The sequence below is a fragment of the Staurois parvus genome, unplaced genomic scaffold, assembly GCF_062004578.1.
Source record: "Staurois parvus isolate SC_StPar_1 unplaced genomic scaffold, SC_StPar_1.0 ptg000498l, whole genome shotgun sequence".
Lineage (NCBI taxonomy): Eukaryota > Metazoa > Chordata > Amphibia > Anura > Ranidae > Staurois > Staurois parvus.
In genome coordinates this window covers 14,086,561-14,109,652 of record NW_028318294.1, presented here as the reverse complement: position 1 = coordinate 14,109,652, position 23,092 = coordinate 14,086,561, and the positions used below count along the sequence as shown (strand labels likewise).

The window sequence follows — 23,092 nt, the reverse complement described above, 5'->3', positions numbered from 1 at the left end:
AATGGTTCGTGTCCACTCTTACAATGAAGATTTGTGATGGCCGTGTTGACATAAAAATACCTGTTTTAAGAAGGCCATACTCTATTGATAAAGGGCATGTCAACCTATAACTGGAATCCATGTGAATCTTGCAATGAATACTAAAAAAGCCTTGAATTTAGCACGTTACCCATCACTTCTGTTAACCCTTGGAGAAGATACACAGAGGGATCTCAGGAATATATAGAAATAGTAAATGTACATTAAGCAGCATCACCAAACCCAACCTCAGGTTCACTCACATGTTCGTTGACCACATTCTCACACACACTGGGAGTGTATGGGTAGGTAAGCTCTGGTGCATTATCATTCAAATCAAGAACTTGTATGTAAACCATGGCTGATGAAGCCTTTTTTGTCGGAGAGTCTGTAATAAACAGAAATAAATTGAATATGTTATTTAAGGTGGCATGATGTAAAGATTCAAGTCTTCTCATAACATTCTGGGTCCCTAAGCAGGAAGTCCTAACCTCAGAATTTAAGATCCAATGCCTCTCAGTCAGTTTAAAGATGGATCCATGTATTCTGGGCACACACTCTGTACTACCCTTTAGTAGATACATAAGTCTACAAATTACTGGGTAATAAGATCCCCCTGTATGCTGTTATTTTGTTCTTCAAGAATCAGGGGCATTCTTCTGTCTGATGAACAATTAACTGTCAAGATCCCCCAGCCCAGGTGACAAATGGGATACATGCTCGATAAAGTGCTACTTACCAATGTCCTTGCAAGGCAGGCAGAGGAATCAGTCATTTAATTATTATCAGTTGTGCCATGAGATCACTCCTGAGGACTGGTTTACATCATTCTTGTTTACCCATAAATCATCCATTTCCTGCTATGCTCAGGAAAAGAATTTCAAATTACTCTCTAGATGGTACCAGGATCCCGTCTCTTTACACTAGGCATTTCCCTGAGTATCTCTTTCCTGCTGGAGATGTGACGGAGCATGAGGAACCTACCTTCATATGTGGTGGGATTATCCATGAATCAGACCTTTTTGGAATGCTGTGTCTACAACTGGATTTATCAAGAGTCCCTCACTCCCTCCCCTGAAATTTCCCTGATATTCATCTTACCAGGGTCAGTGAGATCTCAACGTAGTTTATTGCATCATTTTCTCTCTGCTGCCCGGCAGGTCATCCTAACCTACAATCCCTCCTCTTTCGCATTGGGTTTCTACAGTAGATTACATCATGAAAAAAATGTTGGTCCAGGAATCAGACTCTGACGGCAAATTTATTACACTATGGTATATCAGGATTAATTTCTCCTCCGATGCTTTGAAATCTATGGCCTCCTTTTCTACGCCTTCTCTCTCTCCTTAGTGTTGTTGTCCCTGGCAATTTCATGCTAGCTATTTGGGTGGTGGCACTGGCTGGTCCCGGTGTCCACCGCCATTCCACCTCTGTTCCCTTCAGATTCCTCACCTGTGAATCATTTATGTTGCGCATCTTACACATGGAATTCCCAGATTTCCCAGGTTACCTTTGATCCATTTTTCTTTTTTTTTTTTTAACTCTTTTCTCTATTTCTCTTTTTCTTGGTTTGTTTTTTTGCCTATATGCTATTGGCGCCTTTTGGTCTGCTTACAATTTCAATGTTGGTTGTATTCTATTTTTTGTTTTTCAACCATTGAGACAATGATGTGTTCCACTTTGACTGCCTGTTGTTTTTTGTCATCTGTTGTTTACAAGGTGGTATCAAAAAGTTTCTAACTAGTTTTGTAACACGCCAACAGATGGCAGCACAAGGCTGCACATTACAGGGAGCACCAACCTTCATAAGTCAGTGCACCAAAAGACATCATCTTGTGTACATCAGGAGCTGTCCAACTGTATTCTGACAACATGCGTTACCACATCTGCTATTTCATCATGGGCAGCAAGTTAGAACAAAGAGCAAATGTGAAATTATGCGTGAAACTGGGTCTCCGCAAGGTTGTGAAAATGGCGACCTTTGAGCTGGATCTTCATCTTTGGGAAGAGGGCATTTTCAGGGGTTGAGCTCATTGAAGGTCTTCCTGATCTCTCATCGTTTTCCAGTGATGTTCTTCCGCTCTTGAAATGCGTGTGCCACTCAAAACACCTCAAACGATGCAGCATTGCCGTAAACTTGCCGAATCGTATCACACGTCTCTCTGGCAGATTTGCCCGGGTTCACGCAGGTCAGGGGCGGACCAGGGGCGGACTGACCATTTGGAAACTCGGGCACTGCCCGAGGGCCCGCGATCTGTAGAGGGCCCCATGAGATGCCCCTGGTACCTTTTTCATAGACTTTTTTGAATTTGGGCAAGGACACAGGGGCCCCATGATCCCCTATTGCCCGGGGGCCCCATGAGTTGTCAGTCCACCCCTGCGCAGAATTTCACATTTCTGGTACATTGACCTTTTAATAATGCACTGTCTTGTTCATACTTACCAATTTCCTCAGCAGTCACAGTTATGTTGTGCCAGGCGCTTGTTTCTCTGTCAAAGGGCTTATTAATATAAATGCTTCCACTTGTTCTTATGATGATGTCATCTCTCTCTGGTTTGAGAGAGTATCTATGGGTATTAATAAGAATGACAGTATGTTAGCTTTTAGTGCTTAGCACTTTATATACAGTATTCTTCCAATGTGTGTTCTGTTATGTTCCCTGAATACAGCTAACTTTGTTCCCAAACTGTCTTCATTCAGAAGGTTCTGTACTGAGAATTAAATCATTTGTTAGCTATATACAGTGGTGCAATCATGACATGTAGGCCCTGTTATATACCTAAAGTGTATATCTAGGTAAAATGTATTTTTAGTTTTGCACACATTAGGTAAGAACTAGAACCTTGGATGTTTAATGCTATCTGGAGCTCAGTTAGAGAGATTTTCCTAATCTGTCCTTGTGACAATGGATTTGCTAGACAGAGCTTGAGGGAAAATTATGTTCTCTCTAGAAAACAAATAGTGCTCTGGGAATCCTTTGTCATGTGTGTTACCTAATGTTTATTTTTTAAACCAAATTTTTACATAATTAGGGAAAAAAGTGTAAAAAAATTTAAAAACATAAAAAAAAGCCAGACCTAAAACCCAGTATAGTTATATATTAAAGCCCAAGCCCAACCTTTTGGAATAACCTCAAATTTTCATTGCCACAGACCTGTTGAAAAAAGTAGGTCTTACTCTATTTTTTTTCCACTGCAAACCAGTGCATATCAGCGCAATGCACCAGTGGTTACTGTTCAACAGGTTCTTTTTTTACAGGTTCTTGTGTTGGCATGCGTTGAAAAAAATGTGCCATGTATCTAGTATGAATGGACCCTGAAAGGGTCCATTAAGTCCATTAAGGTCTGAAAATAGGTGCGGGAGCTTGACTTCAAAAACGTATTAGTTAAGTGTTGATGCATATGGCAAGCAAACTGGGGAGGCTCTGAGCCATGGTGGGGTGTTTTATTTTAAAGGGTCATCTGATTCCTATTACTTCAGTACCAGATTAGTCATGAAGGGCACCATGTCATAATAGTTTGCATTCTGCCACCATTTTGGCCTCTCTATGGAATACCAAGATCACTTCTATTAGAAGCAATGGCTGCAGTGAGTTCTGCTGTGTTCTTAACAATGAGTGGGGCCAGGGGCGGACTGACCATTTGGAAACTCGGGCACTGCCCAAGGGCCCGGGGTCACTAGGGGGCCCATGAGATGCCCCTGGTACATTTTTCATAGGCTTTTTTGAGTTTGGGCAAGGACACAGGGGCCCCATGATCCCCTATTGCCCGGGGGCCCCATGAGTTGTCAGTCCACCCCTGAGTGGGGCTGAAAAGCCCACAAGAGCTTACACCAGGCCACAAATACTGCTATATACGAAAGCACCCTTGACGAATGCCAGAGATGATAGACTTCCAGGGTGAACCTGTATTGGTTCAGTATCACATACTTCTACATGTCCTATTAAATTAGAATTATGACCAAAGCCTTTTTGGCCATCTGGGTCACAAGAGTGCACTTCATTGTGCTAAAGCCAGCTGTCGGCTGAAATTACAGAGCTGCTCCAGGCTCTGAAAGGATCCTGACCTTTTTGTCGGGATCCACCTGGATGCCTGATCAGCAGCTGGCTCAGCCTCTCAGCACTCCACTGAGGCAGCTGCTCCCATACTCTCTCCAGCCCGGCACTCCAGTGAGTGCTGGAGTTGCAAAACAAAGAGTCTATGACTGACAGTCACCACTCTCTGATCCAGGAAGACCAAGAACTGATCGATCAGTGGTCATGTGATTGCTAAGTGCTTGGGCTTAGAGCCGGTGGGAAACAGTTGCAGCATCACGGCAATGGAGGTGAGTATGTATGTTTGTTTTTTAACCTCCAAACTTCTCCTTTTAGGTCACAAATCAGTTTACAAGTTCTTACTTTACACTTCTTTTGGCTATGTCAGGGTCCCTTGCAGTGACAGTGCCCACGAAAATTTCTTTATTGTTCTCTTTAACTTGAAACAGGTAGAATGGTTTTGTGAATTCAGGGGGCTCGTCTACATCCAAAACATTGACAGTAACTTCAGTGAGGCTTTTGCGCTTGTCTGGTCGTGCCGCTCCTATGTCAATTGAATAGTCTGTAGCATCAACTGTCATTCTGAATGTCTTATGTTCACTTTCAAAATTCAAAGGCTGAAACGAAAGAATGCCATATAACATTTACATAAGCATGCACATCATCTGTAGGCAATTCTGTAAGGATGAGATAAGAAATTCTGGGAGAGGTAAAAACATTATCTGCTCTAAAATTCAACCACAGGTGTCTTTTGTTACTTAAATTACAAAGGTTTTCAGTGCAATATAGGACCAGGGCAATTCAACCTGCCTGGAAAGACTTTGGAACCCACCAAGAGTGTGACTGTAGAGAAAAACCTGAGCAGGACTTCTTGGTTTGTTGCCTCACAACCCTACTAAGATTACAAAACTTAAAACAGATAGATGCATTAATTGATGTGAGCAGGGGCGGACTGACCATTTGGAAACTCGGGCACTGCCTGAGGGCCCGGGGTCAGTAGGGGGCCCCATGAGATACCCCTGGTACCTTTTTCATAGGCTTTTTGAGTTTGGGCAAGGACACAGGGGCCCCATTATCCCCTATTGCCCGGGGGCCCCATGAGTTGTCAGTCCGCCCCTGGATGTGAGTATAGGTAGATTCTTGCCAACTGCACATTCAGTTGTCCATTGGTCATGCCTTTTATTTAGTAGAACTTTCCTTTGTTCCAATTGAATTGTGAAATATGTGCCCAAAAGGGCAAGCAGAAGGCAAATGACTAATCACCAGCACATAGGCTCTTTGTAGCTGATAATTTACCTATTATTGATGTATGATGCCTTGTTCTACTCTGTCTCTCTATGGAGGCAGCCATCTTGGTTGAGGCAGGCCTTTACCTACTCATGTCAGAGTTGCCCTCCTGTGATGGCTGGTGGGGTAGTGATCAAGAAGCAGCAGGGTAGATTGAAAAAAATCACAGATCCACACGAGGAATAAAGCAGAAGCAGGGAGACTCTTGCACTGCAGATCCTTAGCTACAGCTTCCTCTCCAGCAAGAACAATTAGCAGCACAGTAGCACATGACCAAATCTCACTCCATATCTCAGGAAATTAACATTTAGAAGCACAGTTCCTTATATAATCTCATACTGCAGATATAAAGCTATAGGGTACAACAGCGCCTAAGTAAAAGGAAGTGCACTGCTATTTTCAGGAAGAATTCAAGGCAAAAGATACATTTTAGAGGTAATTCCTAGACACAATCAACGATTCTAAATATTCCATATAACACAACAAATCTCCACTTTTCGAGTTCAAGCCAACTTTAAAGAACTTTCATTAGGCTTTATATACAGATACAATTGAACTACTTCATAATCCACATGTCAGTGTGAAAAGTGAAAACCCACTAACTATTTAATGCATGGTAAATGCTAAAGCTCATTTTTTGAATCTTCGTACCTTTTTTAGAATGAGTAGTCCTTCGTTGGTCTGTTGGTTGGGTTTTATCTGAAACCACGCTTCATACATTTGTTTCAAGAAACTATACTTTGTGTTCCTATTTTGAGGTTCATCTATATCTATTACTGAAAGTTTTGCAATCACATCCCCCACTCTCCGATCTTCAGAAACGTTGAAAATAAACACATCTGTGGAGAAAAAATTGGTGATTCCACATTGGATGTTATCTTTCTTGAAGCCATGTATACTTATATAGAAATATGAATGGCAAGGACTTTAATTTCCATGTGAGCAATTAGAGGATGCTACATTTATTGATCAGGCTTCTTGCCCCATATGGAGGGCTAGGACGAATGGCAAAATGGCCTTTTAGGCCAGGTCAAGAGTTCCCTTCAGTGAGGCTTTCTGAAGGGTCCCATGAGAGATGTACTCATGGAGGAGGTGACTGCAGAGATCCCATTCCAGTGAGTACCAATGAGGAGCTGGAGAGAGACTGTTTAAGGGAAGATGGCTTACAAAAAGTGCTGCATGATGCTTTTACTTATGACTACTGTGGACCGTCCACTAAATGTTATTGACAATAGACTGTCAAGTTACCCCGGATAGTATGCTGATCTAACTGTCTGTGCTATCTTCCAAGTTCCATTAATAAAGTACAGCAACCCTATATTTGTGTGGACATTCCTTCCTTGGGGATATAAAGATTAACGGCTGGGAATATCGGGAGGAAGCCACTAGCATGGAGTAGGCTCAGAATGGTGGAGGGTTAAAGCTTCAAGCAGGAGGGTCGCTGTTCTAGCAGATGAGGAAGAGGGGTAGTGACTTGTGCTCTTGGCGTCCAATTCTAGCCATTCACAAGCCCCAATTACACATGTACTTAACGTGGCAAGCTGTTACCCATCTGAAGGCCAGAAAGTTGTATGGAATCGATAGCATACCTTACAGGCTTGTCCGCAGTTCATGCAGGGGGCTATAGTGAAACTGGTGGATGGACCCGCCATACAATCATAGGAATATAAGAATATTTACCGGCATACATTGGTATAGTGACAACCTTGTCCTTTATTTACATAAAGCAACAGACATCGCAAACAGATATTTCAGGATCTCATGGGGTCCCTTTCTTAACCACTTTACGACCACCCGCAATATACTGCGGACGGGCAGCTGCTGTAGGCAAAGCAACATATGGATATTTCCGGGTTTCGGGCACGTGTGCCATCCCCTTCCACCGCCGGTACCTGCTGTGATTGTACACAGCGGGAGCGTGTCAGCAAGTCCTGGCCAATGATTTATGGCCAGGACCAGCTGACCGGCTGTGTCCAATCACTGCCCAGCGCTCTATGTTCGTAAACAACACAGAGCTCTGTACAGAGGGAGCGATCAGTCAGTTTCAGATCATTTAGTAAAAGCAGCACACTTTACACACATTACATACAGTTAGGCACACATTTAACCCCTTGATCGCCCTAGATATTAACCCCTTCCCAGCCAGTGTCATTAGTACAGTGACAGTATATAGTATTATTATCACTGATCACTGTATTAATGTCACTGGTGATGTCAGTGGCAGTTAGTGTCAGATTGCCTGCTGCGCTCCCGCTGTTGCATTATAAGGCACTGTTCACCGCTATTAGTAGTATATAAAAAAAAATTCCAGTATATATATACCATAGTTTATAGGAGCTATAACTTTCACACAAACCAATCAATATACGCTCATTGGGTTTTTTTGTTTTTTTTTAGCACAGACATGAAGCAGAATACATTTTAAATTTCTAAATTGTTGAAGAAATTTGATTTTTAATTTTTTTTATTGGATATGTTTTATAGCAGAAAGTACAAAATATTGTTTTTTTTTCTTGGTGTTTTTTTCATTTATATCGCAAAAAAAAAAAACCCAGTGGTGATCAAATTCCACAAAAAAGAAAGCTCTATTTGTGTGAAAATGTTTGTTTGGGTACAGCGTTGCATGACCATGCAAATACCAATTGAAGTATATCAAAAAATGACCTGGTCAGGAAGGGGGTGAAATCTTCTGGAGCTCAAGTCACTTGGCTTGTGGTGCCTGTTGGTTTGTTGTGAATAAAATACAAGATTGTCACCATAGCAACGTGTGCTAATTAACATTCTTGCTTTCCATCTGAAGGTCGTTCATAGAATATCTGGTTATGAGGATGTCTTCTATAATCACTATCAGAGGCGGACTGACAATTTGGAAACTTGGGCACTGCCCGAGGGCCCGGGGTCAGTAGGGAGGCCCATGAGATAGGCTTTTTTGAGTTTGGGCAAGGACACAGGGGCCCCATGATCCCTATTGCCCGGGGGCCCCATGAGTTGGCAGTCCGCCCCTGATCACTACTGCTATGGGATTCCTCTATAGGAACAAGAGTTTTACAAAGTGGATGTGGTAGTCATCCATCAATCCTCTGTGGTCTTTGGTAGCTCTTCCACTGCATTGACTCCTGACCTACAGGGGGTTAACCTGCCCATGTGTTCAGACTCATGAATGATGATATCATCTCTCTGCAGCTTGTCATATACACTATATTGCCAAAAGTATTGGGCCAACCATCCAAATCATGTGATTCAGGTGTTCCAATCACCGCCATGGCCACAGATGTATAAAATCAAGCACCTAGGCATGCAGACTGCTTCTACAAACATTTGTGAAAGAATGGGTCGCTCTCAGGAGCTCAGTGACTCCAAGCGTGGTCCCGTGATAGGTTGCCACCTGTGCAATAAGTCCATCCATGACATTTCCTGGCTACTAAATATTCCACACTCAACTGTTAGTGGGATTATAACAAAGTGGAAGCAACTGGTAACAACAGCAAATCAGCCACCAAGTGGTAGGCCACGTAAAATGACAGAGCGGGGTCAGCGCATGCTGAAGTGCACAGTGTGCAGAAGTTGCCAACTTCCTGCAGAGTCAGATTAGCACAAGAACAGTGCGTAGAGAGCTTCATGAAATGGGTTTCCATGGCCGAGCAGCTGCAACCAAGCCTTACTTCACCAAGTGCAATCCAAACCGTCGGATGCCGTGGCTAGAGCAGTGGAGACGTGTTCTCTGGAGTGACCAATCACACTTCTCTGTCTGGCAATCCGATGGACGTGTCTGGGTTTGGCAATTGCCAGGAGAATGGTACTTGTCTGACTGCATTGTACCAAGTGTAAAGTTTGTTGGAGGGGGGATTATGGTGTGGGGTTGTTTTTCTGGGGTTGGGCTTGACCCCTTAGTTCCAGTGAAGGGACCTCTTAAGGCATCAGCATATCAAGACATTTTGGACAATTTCATGCTCCCAACTTTGTGGGAAGAGATTGGGGATGGCCCCTTCCTGTTCCAACATGACTGCGCACCAGTGCACAAAGCAAGGTCCATAAAGACATGGAGGAGCGAGTTTTGGGGTGGAGGAACTTGACTGGCCTGCACAGAATCCTGACCTCAACCCGATAGAACACCTTTGGGATGAATTAAAGCGGACACTGCGAGCCAGGCCTCCTCCCCTGACCTCAGTGCCTGACCTCACAAATGTGCTTCTGGAAGAATGGTCAAACCTTCCCATAGACACCCTCCTAAACCTTGTGGACAGCCTTCCCAGAAGAGTTGAAGCTGTTATAGCTGCAAAGGAGGGCCAACTCAATATTGAACCCTATGGACTAAGACTGGGATGCCATTAAAGTTCATGTGCGTGTAAAGGCCGGCTGACCAATACTTTTGGCAATAAAGTGTATGTGCCTACAGAAGCCCCAGCTTGCAGTATTGTCTGTAGATGTATGTGTGACTTATTTATTATCATAAACCATGGTATTGTAGCAGCACTTCTATATATAAAAATATGCATACCGTGTGTGAACGTTGGGAAGTTGTCATTGATGTCGTTCAAATGAATGGTCACTGTGGCTGTACTCCATAAACCTCCGACTTGGCCAGGGCTGTCTCTGGCCTGCACTATGATTTCATAGGTAGCTTGCTCCTCTCTGTCCAGATTCGAGACGCTTGTATAAATGTGCCCTAAAGATGGGGAAAAATGCAGTGTGAGGTTACCTGCATCCTCCTATGAGAATGGTGTCACAGGTTGTGACCTTCACAAGCAGCTTTTGTCCATGCTGGAAATTTTTACAGTTGCATTAGCCCAGCTTGGACCAATGTAAGTATGTATGTACCATAATAGTGGGATTCTGGTGGAAGCTGGAGAACGCTGTAGAGCAGTGGTTCTCAACCTTCCTAATGCCGTGACCCTTTAATACAGTTCCTCATGTTGTGGTGACCCCCAACCATAAAATTATTTACCCAGCAATTATAATTCATGAAGTGTCGTTTTACCTCCAATACTGCTGCTTCCAACACAGTAGCTGCTTCCAACACAGTAGCTGCTTTCAACACAGTAGCTGCTTCCAACACAGTAGCTGCTTTCAACACAGTAGCTGCTTTCAACACAGTAGCTGCTTTCAACACAGTAGCTGCTTTCTACACAGCAGCTGCTCTTTACACATCAGAATTATGTGTTTTCCGATGGTCTTAGGGGACCCCTGTGAAAGGGTCGTTCGACCCCCAAAGGGGTCACGACCCACAGGTTGAGAACCACTGCTGTAGAGGGTAGACATGTGCAGAACGAAAAAATTTGTTTCCTTTCGGATCAATTTGTTAAGTTACTAATTTCGTTTTGTTGCATTCGTAACAAAATTCGTTTAGTTTTGTTTATTCATATTTGATTTGAATTTTTTCCAATGGAAATATCGAATCAATCCAATTCATTGTGAAAAATAGCTTGTTCTATTCTATTCAAAATTAAAATTTCTGGAGATGTCTATATTCTTTCTTTTCTATTCTACTCTATTTTTTTCCTATTCTTTCTATTATATTCCTTTATTTTCTATTCTTTTCTATTCTATTCTTTTTTATTCTAATCTATTCTTTTCAAAATTCAAATTTCAGAGGATGGCTATAGTCTTTCTATTTTATTCTATTCTATTCTATTTTTTTTATTCTATTCTTTTATATTCTATTCTGTTCTTTTTATTCTAGTCCTTTATTTTCTATTCTATTCTTTTATTCTCTACTCTTTTCTATTCTATTCTCTTTTTTTTTCTTTTTCTATTCTATTTTATTCTAATCTATAGTTTTCAAAATGTAAATTTCAAAAGATAGCTATATTCTATTTTACTCTATTATATTTGAAATTTTAATTTTGAATTTCAAATTTCAAAAGATGGCTATACTCTATTTTATTGTATTCTTATGAAAATTTTAATTTTGGAAGACAGCTATATTCTTTCTATTCTATTCTATTTTTTCTATTCTTTTCTATTCCTTTATATTCTGTTCTTTTATTTTCTCTTCTATTCTGTTCTATTCTATTCTTTTCGAAATATTAATTTCAGGAAGATGGCTATATTTTAACATTAATACACGCTCACAGTCTTTGAAGAAAATCAGCAATAGTAAGCAGTATGCTTACAGTTCATATTTGTTTTCGAATTCGATTTTGTTTTCAAATTCCTTTTAAATTAGGATAAATTTGCTATTGCTGATGAAATTTAGTTTTGTTATTTCAGAGTCGTTTAAATTCGTTACTACTGTAATTCGGAAATTCGGAAACATCTATTCTTTACTATTCTATTTTATTCTAATCTATTCTTTCCAAAATTTAAATTTCAGAAGATGGCTATACTCCTATTTTACTCTCTTATACTCGAAATTTGAATTTTGAATTTCGAAAGATGGCTATAATCTTTCTATTTTATTGTATTCTTTTGAAAATTTTAATTTTGGAAGACAGCTATATTCTTTCTATTCTATTCAATTTTTTCTATTCTTTTCTATTCCTTTATATTCTATTCTTTTATTTTCTCTTCTATTCTGTTTTATTCTATTCTATTCTTTTCGAAATATTAATCTATTCTTTCCAAAATTTAAATTTCAGAAGATGGCTATAATCTTTCTATTTTATTGTATTCTATTAAAAATTTGAATTTTGGAAGACAGCTATATTCTTTCTATTCTATTCTATTTTTTCTATTCTTTTCTATTCCTTTATATTCTATTCTTTTATTTTCTCTTCTATTCTGTTTTATTCTATTCTTTTCAAATTACTTTTAAATTAGGATAAATTTGCTATTGCTGATGAAATTTAGTTTTGTTATTTCGGAGTCGTTTAAATTCGTTACTACTGTAATTTGGATATTCGGACACATTTATTCTTTTGTTTTCTATTTTATTCTAATCTATTCTTTTCAAACTTCAAATTTCAGAAGACGCCTGTATTCTTTCTGTTTTACTCTATCTATGTAGTATGCACATAATCTTACAATCACAGTTATGTGTCTACTCACCGCTATCTTCATTAATTGAGAATTTGTCTTGCCCTTGAATTATTGTGTATTTCACAATGGCATTTCCAGACATGGTGGGGTCATCAGCATCCTCTGCAGTGACCACTGTCACAAGGGTACCTAAAACAAGTAATATCAGACTTAGCAAAGGTGTCTATGCTGGCAGCTTATCTATATATACAGTGAAGGAAATAAGTATTTGTTCCCCGGCTGATTTTGAATGATTGCCCACTCACAAAGAAATGATCAGTCTAAAAATCGAATGGTAGGTGTATTGTGACACTGAGAGACAGAATAGCAACAACAAATTCAAAAGAAATGCATGTCTAACAAATTATGCACTGATTTGCATGTTCATGAGGGAAATAAGTATTTGATCCTCTATTATTCAGGAGGATTTCTGGCTACCAGGTGTCTTTCATACAGGTAACAAGCTGAGATTAGAAGCAGTCTCTTAAAGGGAGTGCTTCTAATCTCATATTGTTACCTGTATAAAAGACACCTGTCCACAGGAGCAATCAATCAGATTCCAAACTCTCCACAATGGCAAAGACCAAAGAGCTGTCCAAGAATGTCAGGGACAAGACTGTAGACCTACACAAGGTTGGAGCTAGGGGGGCAGTTACTGGAACCGATCCCCGGTGTGGCTCTCTCTGCAGCAGCTGAAAGCTGGCTCCTTCTGCTCTCCCTCCTGCTGGCTTTCAGCTGCTGCAGAGAGAACCATACAGGGGATCGGTTCCAGTAATTATCCCCCCCCCTTCCCACCACACCCATCCCCCTCCCTGTGAACCATATGTTTTCCCCTGCTGCCAAGGCCCCCCCCCATGTGCCCCCGCAGTGCCGCTGGCTTCCCTCCTCTCCGTCCCACCAGCAGCTGCAAACAAACAATAGGATCCTTCAGGATGGAGAGTGGGGAAAAGGTCCGGTAAATATGTCACATTTATAGCCCCTTCCTTTCCTGAATTAACACAAAGAGTGATCGGTACCAGTCATTCACTGTGTTTATTCATAACTGAAGCATAGTAATTGCCCCCCTCCATTCTCACCACACCCATCACCCTCTGAGGAAGAATGGACCCCCTTCGAAACGTGTCAGTTTACCCTGAGAGTCTCCCTTCTCGATGGGACTCGCACCTGTATCCTAATCCAGTGCTTCGATTTTCGATTCTAGATGCCTTTTATATTGCTACTTTTGTGAGTATATTTCTTAAATCAGTAAATTTACCAATTGCTTAATGAGGTAATGCGCAAGGTTGGTGCGCTTTGTTTTTGTTCTTCACTACAGTTTGTATCGATCTTCCCAAGCTTCGTGTTAGAGCCACACAATCGGTTTTGGACGAACTTTAATATATCCTATCTATATTGTTCCATCGGCCCTCTTCTGATCTGGGTCCCTGGAGCTGTGTGCTGCTGTGATCTGTACAACGTCCCCGGCTACCCAGGCGGCTACGATCCCGGCACAGCGAGCCGAGAACACAGGATCCTGATTGGGGGTGAGCTATATTGCGGTACCTGTGCCAGGAGGAACCTGAGTGGTGGTATACAAAGGAGCTTGTGTGGCGCTTATCTCCTGTGACCAGGAGGATCCTTAGGATCAGGAGGTGATCCTTAAAAGCGTGCTGGCCCTTAGTGGTCATGTTTTGGAGGTGAGGGGCCATTTTGGCCATTTCTGAGAAGTCTTTTCACCAGAGTGGAGATCCCTGTTTTTTGCGGCATCACTTGCATGAAATTATGTGAAGATCACGACCTTATTTTTATATATATATTTTTTATGTTTTTTTGGACATTATTATATATATTTTTATGTAGCAGAATACATTTTGGCCAAAATTTATGACAAAATTTGATTTGTAAAATTTTTTTACTGGATATGTTTTAAAGCAAAAGAGTAAAAAATACAGTTTTTTTTCTCACAATTGTCAGTCTTTTTTTGTTTATAGCGCAAAAAAATAAAAACACACAGGCAATCAAATACCAACGAAAGAAGGCTCCAATTGTGGGAAAAAAAGGAATAAATTTCATTTGGGTGCAGCATTGCATGACCGCGCAATTGTCAGTTAAAGTAACATAGTGCCGTATTGCAAATAATGACCTGGTTAGGAAAGGGGGTAAATCCTCAGGAGGGCAAATGGTTAAAAAAGGGTCATTTATGTTTCTTCACCTAGTGTGGAAGTGGAAAAACCCAGATACTCCTGCGCTTGGGGATGGACTCTATATCATAGGGACCACACAATGAAACTCTTGGAATACGCATGCCTTGCCGCCCTCAAAGAACTGGGGAGTCCAAAAGTAATGAATAGAGAAATGCAAACAGAGGGCGCCTTGTGCCTTACCTTAAAAGTATGTTTATTAGATATAAAAAAAAATATTATTCTACTCACAATAGTCAATAAATATAAGGCACATCATGAAGGAACCGCTCTGTCCAATTCGCACTGCGTTTCTGTCTTATAATGAGAATGATGGACATCCAAAAGGCTGACGCGTTTTGAGGACTAGCCTCTTCCTCAGATCCTCTGAGGAAGAGGCTAGTCGTCGAAATGCATCAACTTTAATGTAGTGCATGTTAACACACGCCACAACACGTGTTATCACACCGCAACAGAGCGCTTAAGTGTGATTGGACCCTTAACCACTTGCCGTCTGCCTGCTGTTTATAAATGGCAGGACGGTGGCACTCTAGGGGCAGGTTGCCGTTATAGCTATACGCGTTCCCTGGCAACGCGCAGCACCGCGATCCGGTGCCCGCTGTGTCCTCTGGAAACAGTGAAACACTGATCGTCGGACGGGACCTCTGTATGAGGTCCCGATCATGTGATCACTGATTGGCCAATCAGTGATCACATGCAAAGTAGTAAGCAAGATGTCACTTGTGACATCATTGCTTACTACGTGTGAAATCTGTGAATGATCACAGAGGTCACATGGTACAAGGCTATTCACAACAGCCTTGTACCATGTGACAAGCTGTGACCAATCACAGCTCACTCAGTAGTTCTCAATGGCTGCAAGAATGCACACAGAGAGAAAGAGAAATGATTGCTTTTACATCCTATATGGGTATAAAAGCAATCACTGTAAAAAAAAAAAACATGATGACACTGTGCTGCTAGGGTGACAGTATTTAAAAAAACCCATAAATAATAATATAAAAAAATAAAATAAAAATGTAAAAAAAATGTTTAAAAATTATAATTTTTGGTTATAAACTTTTTTTTTTACTAAAAAAATAACGGAATACATTTCGGCCAAGATTTGTGATGAAAGATTATTTATTTGCCATCTAGCGGAGATGTTAAAGAAAAACTTTTTTTCTAAATTTTTGGACATTTTCATTTACATAGCGAAAAAAAATTAAAATCCCAGCGGTGAATAAATACCACCAAAATAAAGCTTTATCTGTCTCAAAAATTTAAAAAAAAATTCATATGGGTACAGTGTTGCATGACCGCGCAATTGTCATTCAAAGTGTGATAGCGCTGAAAGCTGAAAATTGCCCTGGACAGGAAGGGGGTAAAAGTGTCCGGACAGGAAGTGGTTAAACCTTCTTGGTTAATACATACCATGTTTGGACATTTCTGGGACTGATGCATTGTATGACTCTTGCTTGAAAACGGGAGCATTGTCATTAATATCGATCACTCTTATAACAAACACCTCCGGAGGCTCCAGGGTTTTCATGGTATTTTTGTCTACGAGCAGAGCTGTTAGATTATATGTTGCCTTCTTCTCGCGATCCAGTGTTGCCCAGCCATAGACGTCCCCTGAGACCTCATGAACCTTAAAGTAGGTGTTGGCAAATTCTCCCTGAAGGACATACTTGCCATTTGGCTTATCGGATCTCAGCTGTAAAACAATAAAATATTTGAAAAATGATTTTGCTATGAATGCTAGGTAAGGAATTATTTTTCATGTAGCAGAAGAAAATGTAAAACTCCAGGCAAACAAGTAAATACGTGGATACTATTTTACCTGCTAAAGAATTTTTGTTTCTGCCCAGTGAGTCCTAATATCTTTAAATAGCCCAGCCAGAGAGAACAGCCAGGTTGGTGACCTGATATACTCTACTGCTGCCAAGTGAAAAAGATAGGTCACCTCTTCATCCCCAGCATTTGATTGGACAACGAAGGAACAGCAGTACACTGATGAGCATATTCCTCTGCTCTCTCCTCCTGTTTGCACATGTGCACTGTTTCACACCTGATTGGCTTCTAGCACTGTTCCTCCCTCTATCAGTCAAGAGGCTGATGCCAAGTCACATTCAGCTATTTACAGTATATAAATACATTTATTGATTTGTATTAAATACATAATTGCATTGATTGGTGAATTACAGCATACACTCACCGGCCACTTTATTAGGTACACCTGTCCAATTGCTTGGTAACACAAATTGCTAATCAGCCAACCACATGGCAGCAACTCAATGCATTTAGGCATCTAGATGTGGTGAAGATGACTTGCTGAAGTTCAAACTGAGCATCAGAATAGGGAAGAAAGGGAATTTAAGTGACTTTGAACATGGCATGGTTGTTAGTGCCAGACAGGCTGGTCTGAGTATTTAAAAAATTTCTAATCTACTGACTGATGAAAAAGTCAAAAGGGATAAATCTGATTTGCTTACTTGTTCTGGGTCTAGGACTCTTAGGGGTCTATGTATAAAAACAATCTGCAGTTCGAATGTGTTGATCATTCACACAGGTGCAACAAATATTCACCGCATTTTTATTAATTAGTTTGTTTTCTAGGATCACAAGCGCCATCTAGGGGCAATAATGTGATATTTTTCCTGACATACCTCAATCAGAAGAAAATACTGCATTATTGACACTAGATGGTGCTAAAGATCCTAGGCAAACAACATAGAAAGAAAATGATGGTATAGATTTGTTACGCCTGTGCGAATTATTGACACATTCTTACAGCATATTTTTTTACATAGACCTTAACGTTTGAAGTATTTGGATCAACATGACAGCCATGAAAATATTATTTTAGTGCAGGCATAAGCAAAGGCAGCCTCTGTATTTTTTCAGTACAGTGTTTGCAGTTTTTAGTGATGATATGTGAACGGGTTTAGTAATGATATCTGGGCAATGTTTTTAGTAATGATGTGAGCCAAGGTTGCCTTGATAAAGCACCCCTAGGTAGTTGTCCATGACAGCCTAGGGACACAGGAAGCAGGTTTGATGATGCTGACTGTCATTAAACCTGTAAGGGGAGATCCATCTACTGGTGAAGAGGAGTTTATCAGAATAGAGGTGAGTATTGCAGCTTTATGGTTTTACTGAGTTATATTTTTTTTTCCATGCAAAAAAAAAAAAAAAGTGAAAAATCCAGGTCAAAAAATGGGGGCAAAGGCTGCAGTGGAAATTGAAGGGTTTAATTGCAGCACACTTTTCCATCTCATTCTCTAAAATAATTTTTCTCATGCTGGCATCTGTTCTTTGTTCTCCCAATCCCCAAATCTGATCTCAACTAAAGTCATCACTATTTATTTCTTGCGGATGTTTCCACATATAGCAGTATTTTTTTTTTATTTTTCTTACTTAACTTCTGTTTCTGCCCTACTCACCCCCTGCATTGTATATTTACAACCCTACTGTCCCTCTCCAGCTTCAGCCAACATCCCTTCCAACCCCTCCATCTGCCTTGTTCAGACCTCCTTCCCCTTGGTCACTCCCTGCTCCCTTCAGTTAGATTTTTCTGTGACTTCTTGGTTACCAGAGTTGTTCTGCCTTCAGCAGGGGAATATATTACATCTGTACTGCATGTGGTATCAAATGTGACCACTAGATGGAGCCGGTAATAAATTTACTGTTTTACAGAAACTAGAGACTGTTTAGATAAGAGTTAATTAAAAAATTCCCATAATTCTGAGAGAAAGGAAGGAGATGCATCTTGGGAACTCAGACTCCGTCATAGAGACTGCAAGAGAAGGAGCAAGCTATCAGAGCACATAGCACACTGGAACTTGCAGCTCTTTGCATCCCTTAAAGGCAGCATTGCTGGTAGGCTTGGACTTTCTGACATCTATAGCCTAACTATTCATTATGTTTTCTGTATGTTCTTATTGATTATATGTACTTCTTATCTGTTTTTTTCTTAATAGTTTTACTCCACCCTGCTTTGTTAATAATGCTTTAAGATTACATTCAGTCTGGCCTTTTACAGAATAGGAGGATAGTTTTTCTGCATGTCGAGTTACATACAGGGAAACATGTAGCGAGGACAAACAGGAGAGGTATTAGCAGGCAATCGGCAGCTTATCCAGAGAGAACTTCCTGCAGTTCAGACCAAATTGATTAGCCAGAATCTCTGGCCGAAAGCTGGGGAGTGCTGATCTTTGCACCCTCTGATATATGAAGGTACCCTTATGTATCCTAGTGTAGCACCCTTCTAGTTAGGCTGCTAGGATGTTAGGTACATGTAGTTCTTTTTGGATCCTCTGTAATCAGTGAAGCAGTTATTGATTGATTTAGGTTGTTCCCTGCTTCACATGCTGCAGGTTTGATACTTTCCCCCCTGGATTATAGACTTTTCTAGCATCATAGTGGGCTGAAAAGTCAAATACACAGTCTGAATATTTATGGAACTTCAGCCAATCCCTGGGGAGGTGTGCCCAGTAGGTGGCTAAACAGCACATAAATAATCTGAGGCTTGGAGCAGCTGGGTTCTTGTCCTACTAGAAGGAGGCATCTGGTGATCATTTATTTGTTTTATTTTATTACAGGTACTTATATAGCACCATCAATTTATGCAGCACTTTACATATACATTGTATATTCACATCAGTCCCTAACCCTCAAGGGGTGTACAATCTAAGTTCCCTGACTTACATTCATCCATACACATATTAGGGTTAATTTAGACAGGATCCAATTAACCTACCAGCATGTCCTTGGAGAGCGGGAGGAAACTGGAGTACCCGTGGGAAACCCATGCAGGCACAGGGAGAACATGCAAACTACAGGCAGGTGGTGCTGTGGTTGGGATTTGAAACAACCACGTTACTATTGCCCGGTGGAAGTGCTAACCATTTAGCCACTGATCATGTGATCTTGTGAGTACTGACCTGAGTTAAGGGACCCATTGACTGTGTGCTGTTTTACAGTGGTGGTCCTGACTGTGATAGCTTTTAAATGGGACTCAGTTCTGCCATTGTTACTTGTTTCTGCATAGAGACAATGTAGGGAGGATTCACAAAGTGAAGTGAATTCAGTAAATTTGGATAATCCCATATCACCCTACACCCCTTCCAAGTTCTTCAGCAAAAAAATCCTAAAAAGACATCCCCTAGACCAGCCTTTCTCAACCAGGGTGCCCAGGCACCCTGGGGTGCCTTGAGGTTTCTTCAGGGGTGCCTTGGCAAAATGTCTAAAAATTGCCAAAAACTTGTATACAAGCCAGCGGGAGGAACAAGCCTGCCTTTTAGTTACACAAAGCCATAGATTTTCATTGTGCACCATTACGACCTTCTAGCTGCTGGCGTCCTGACAACCAATGACATCATTAGTTGATAAGGAGGATGTTAGTTGTCTGCACAGCATCCTAGTTTGACCCTCCTCTGCCCCTTCTCCATCAGTGCTGGGGTCACATTAGCTCAGTGATGGAGAAAAAATTGAGGGAGAAGAGAAACATTAGGATACTAGTCAGTACCAGTGTGCAAAAGTGTATTTGCTTTGGAAGAATAAATCACCTCTAATGTTGGGTGTCCTACATGTGTGGATGTTGCTGCATTATATTAAATTATTATATTTTTTAACATTTTAGAATGGGGTGCCGTTTTAAAATGATGGACAGTCTTGAGGCACCCCATTTTAAAATGGGGTGCCTCAAGACTGTCAATAATTTTATAGGGTGCCTCAGGACTGTCCATAATTTTAAAGGGTTCCTCGAATGAAAAAAGGTTGAGAAACACTGCCTTGCCCATGGGTGTCAAACTTGTGGCCCTCCAGCTGTTGCCAAACTACAAGTCCCACGAGGCATTGCAAGATTGACAGTTACAAGCATGACTTCCAAAGGCAGAGGCATGATGGGGCTTGTAGTTTTGCAACAGCTGGAGGACCACCAGTTTGACACCCCTGCCGTAGACTGATTATTCAGCCAGAGTGAGTGAACTGTTACTGTGTACCTGGCTGCCTCTGCACTAATCTTGGGAGAGAACAGCATAAATTACAGCGGCTCCTTCGGGGGTAGCGCTTCACTAGGTTCAGACCCACCATATTAGAGGTAGAAAAAAAGAAAAAAGTCTTTAGCTATTTCACTTTGTTTACATCTCACCGTTCCGATGCGGTAGGGAAGTCGTGTTTGCTGCTCAGGAGTGGACATCTCCTTCCATATCCAGCCCCTTTTTACGCGGTTGCGGTGCGTCACGTGATGTCTCTCCTGCCATGGGTTTTTCTCGGCACACAACGCCAGAGTGGCATAAATACATATCAGCAGATGAAGCCACAGCAACTTCATCATTGCTGGTGCACCAGCAATCTGTAATAGAGAAACGACATATTAATATAACGTCCTTTTCACACAAGGCCAGAGCTGAATCATTTTGAATGAAAACTTTTATGGTATAATGCTGAGTTGTTTTGTCACCATAATCTGAACAAGGAAAACAAAACAACTTTTTCATAAATAAAGTAAAATATAGGATAATAATATTTTTTATTTTTTATCCATCCAGATGGAGTTTATGGTTCATTGTTACATGTGATCTAGGATCTTTTTAGTTCCTCTTTTGAAAGGACCAGTTGTTTGCAGAGCTCAATAGCTCAATCCAAAATGTACACACAAGTGAACAAGACAGATGGGTGACCTCCTTCTCTTTGTCAATTTTCAGAGGGCTTGGTACTTACAAAGCAGTGGTTTTATCTTAAAAAATGAATATTGCACATTTACAAAACACAGTGATGTACTTAGTGCTAATAAAATGAGTATATGAAGAAAAAGCTCAGTGGTCACATGACCCGTCAAAGTAATAGGACCTTCTCTCTTCAGGCTTTAAGGAGGGAGAACTCCACAAGGTGCTGCAGACCACAGGCTCAATACACCATCCTGCGTTTTATGAATGGGGAGCAAAATGCAGAATGAGGTACTCAGTAATACTGCAAAATATAACAGAGAGTGGGTAGCAGGGGCAGACTGACAACTCATGGGGCCCCCGGGCAATAGGGGATCATGGGGCCCCTGTGTCCTTGCCCAAACTCAAAAAAACCTATGAAAAAGGTACCAGGGGCATCTCGTGGTGACCCCGGGCCCTCGGGCAGGGCCCAAGTTTCCAAATGGTCAGTCCGCCCCTGGTGGGTAGTGATTATTGAGACCCAGAATTTTAATTACACACAGAGAAACCAAAAGGAAACAACTCTGTTTGGAAAACCCAAAGTGCTCTGGGAATCCTATGTCATGGACTCACAGTGTTTTAAATGCTAGTATCAATACAAATGTTACATATATAGTAAAATAAAATAAAAATAGTACAAAATGTTAAGAAAAACTTACAAACCTAAAAAGAATGTAAAACAAAATTGCCAAAAAGATACAGGATCTGTTGAACTACATGTCCCAGCATGTATACCTTTCTCTTTTTTCTTATTTTTAGTGTCATGGTTGAGAAAGGCATCCATTTATGTCACATATGGGGGAGCCATTTTTTTTTAAAGTAAACACTTTTCTAAACCACTTCATTACCGGGCACTTATACCCCCTTCCTGCCCAGGCCAATTTTCAGCTTTCAGCGCTGTCGCACTTTAAATGACAATTGCTCGGTCATGCAACACTGTACCCATAGGAAATTTTTATCATTTTTTTTCACACATCGACAATCCGGAGGCACTTGACAATACAGTCAATCACATTTAGTGGACAGTCCGCAGTAGTCACCTGTGAAAGCGTATGCAGCACTTTAAGCAGCCATCCCTTTTTAACAGTCTCTCCTTTCACCCGGGTCATTAGTATGGTCATTAGTACTGGACTGAGATCTCTAAAGCCTCCTGCTTTACAGGTACAGCTGTCCTGGGACCCTCCTGGGGAATAAGCTCACTCAGGGAACATTTGGCCTGGCTCAAGAGGCCTTTTGCAATCCGCCTTAGCACCCATCTCCATAAGGGTTAGAAAGTCTACAGTTGGCTGTCGTGAGTGCAGGTCTGCTTCTCCCCGGCCTCCTGGCCTATCCATGGCCTTCATGTGCTGGTTACATCCGTGTTGATGTGGGGCGTTTAGCTCCCATGCCCCAGCTGCACTAGGGCTCCTCCCAACCTAGCTTCTAACTGGGCACTCATCCACCCATGATATTGCTGCAGGAGGGCTCTAAAAGTATAACTATAACTATAAGGGGCCTAGCACCTGATGACACTGTCTGCTGTAACCAGACACTATTCCAGCAAAGAGCCACCTAGACTAGCTAGCTGCAGCTGCCTACAGCCTCAAACACTTATTATGACCTACTAAACTAGGTGCCTCTTGGCTAATGGCAGCTCATCCAGGGCTACAATCAGCCTTGGATGTGGTGACCCCCCTCTCCCCATGACCGGTGGTCTCTAGGCAGCGAAAACACAGCAAACTCTGTACTCCTGCGCTTGGGGAGAAACTCAGCTAGGGCTATGGTTACATCTCAGATGTCTTGGACAATGCACTCCTTGCTGCCCTCAACGGACCGGGGTAGTCCAATGTCACTGGATACAAAGAGAAACAAACAGAGGGTGCACTGGCCTAGTGCATTATCATAAAAAATATTTATTGGAAGGATAAAAAGTAAGTATCATACTCAC

At 41.3% G+C, this 23,092-nt stretch overlaps 1 protein-coding gene across 2 annotated transcripts in view; it reads right to left on the bottom strand.

Annotated features, from left to right (window-relative positions):
* The window catches only part of CDH5 (cadherin 5), a 97,050-nt gene that overhangs the window by 17,472 nt on the left and 56,486 nt on the right, over window positions 1-23,092 (bottom strand). For both annotated transcript variants that reach the window (XM_089689827.1, XM_089689826.1), the window contains exons 2-9: window positions 20,610-20,813; window positions 15,890-16,172; window positions 12,327-12,446; window positions 9,838-10,005; window positions 5,991-6,178; window positions 4,416-4,669; window positions 2,462-2,586; window positions 282-406 (exon numbers count right to left, since the gene is read on the bottom strand). In XM_089689827.1, coding sequence (XP_089545953.1) covers window positions 282-406; window positions 2,462-2,586; window positions 4,416-4,669; window positions 5,991-6,178; window positions 9,838-10,005; window positions 12,327-12,446; window positions 15,890-16,172; window positions 20,610-20,795 — 1,449 coding nt within the window. In that variant the 5' untranslated portion in view covers window positions 20,796-20,813. The remainder of the gene's footprint in view (window positions 1-281; window positions 407-2,461; window positions 2,587-4,415; window positions 4,670-5,990; window positions 6,179-9,837; window positions 10,006-12,326; window positions 12,447-15,889; window positions 16,173-20,609; window positions 20,814-23,092) is intronic.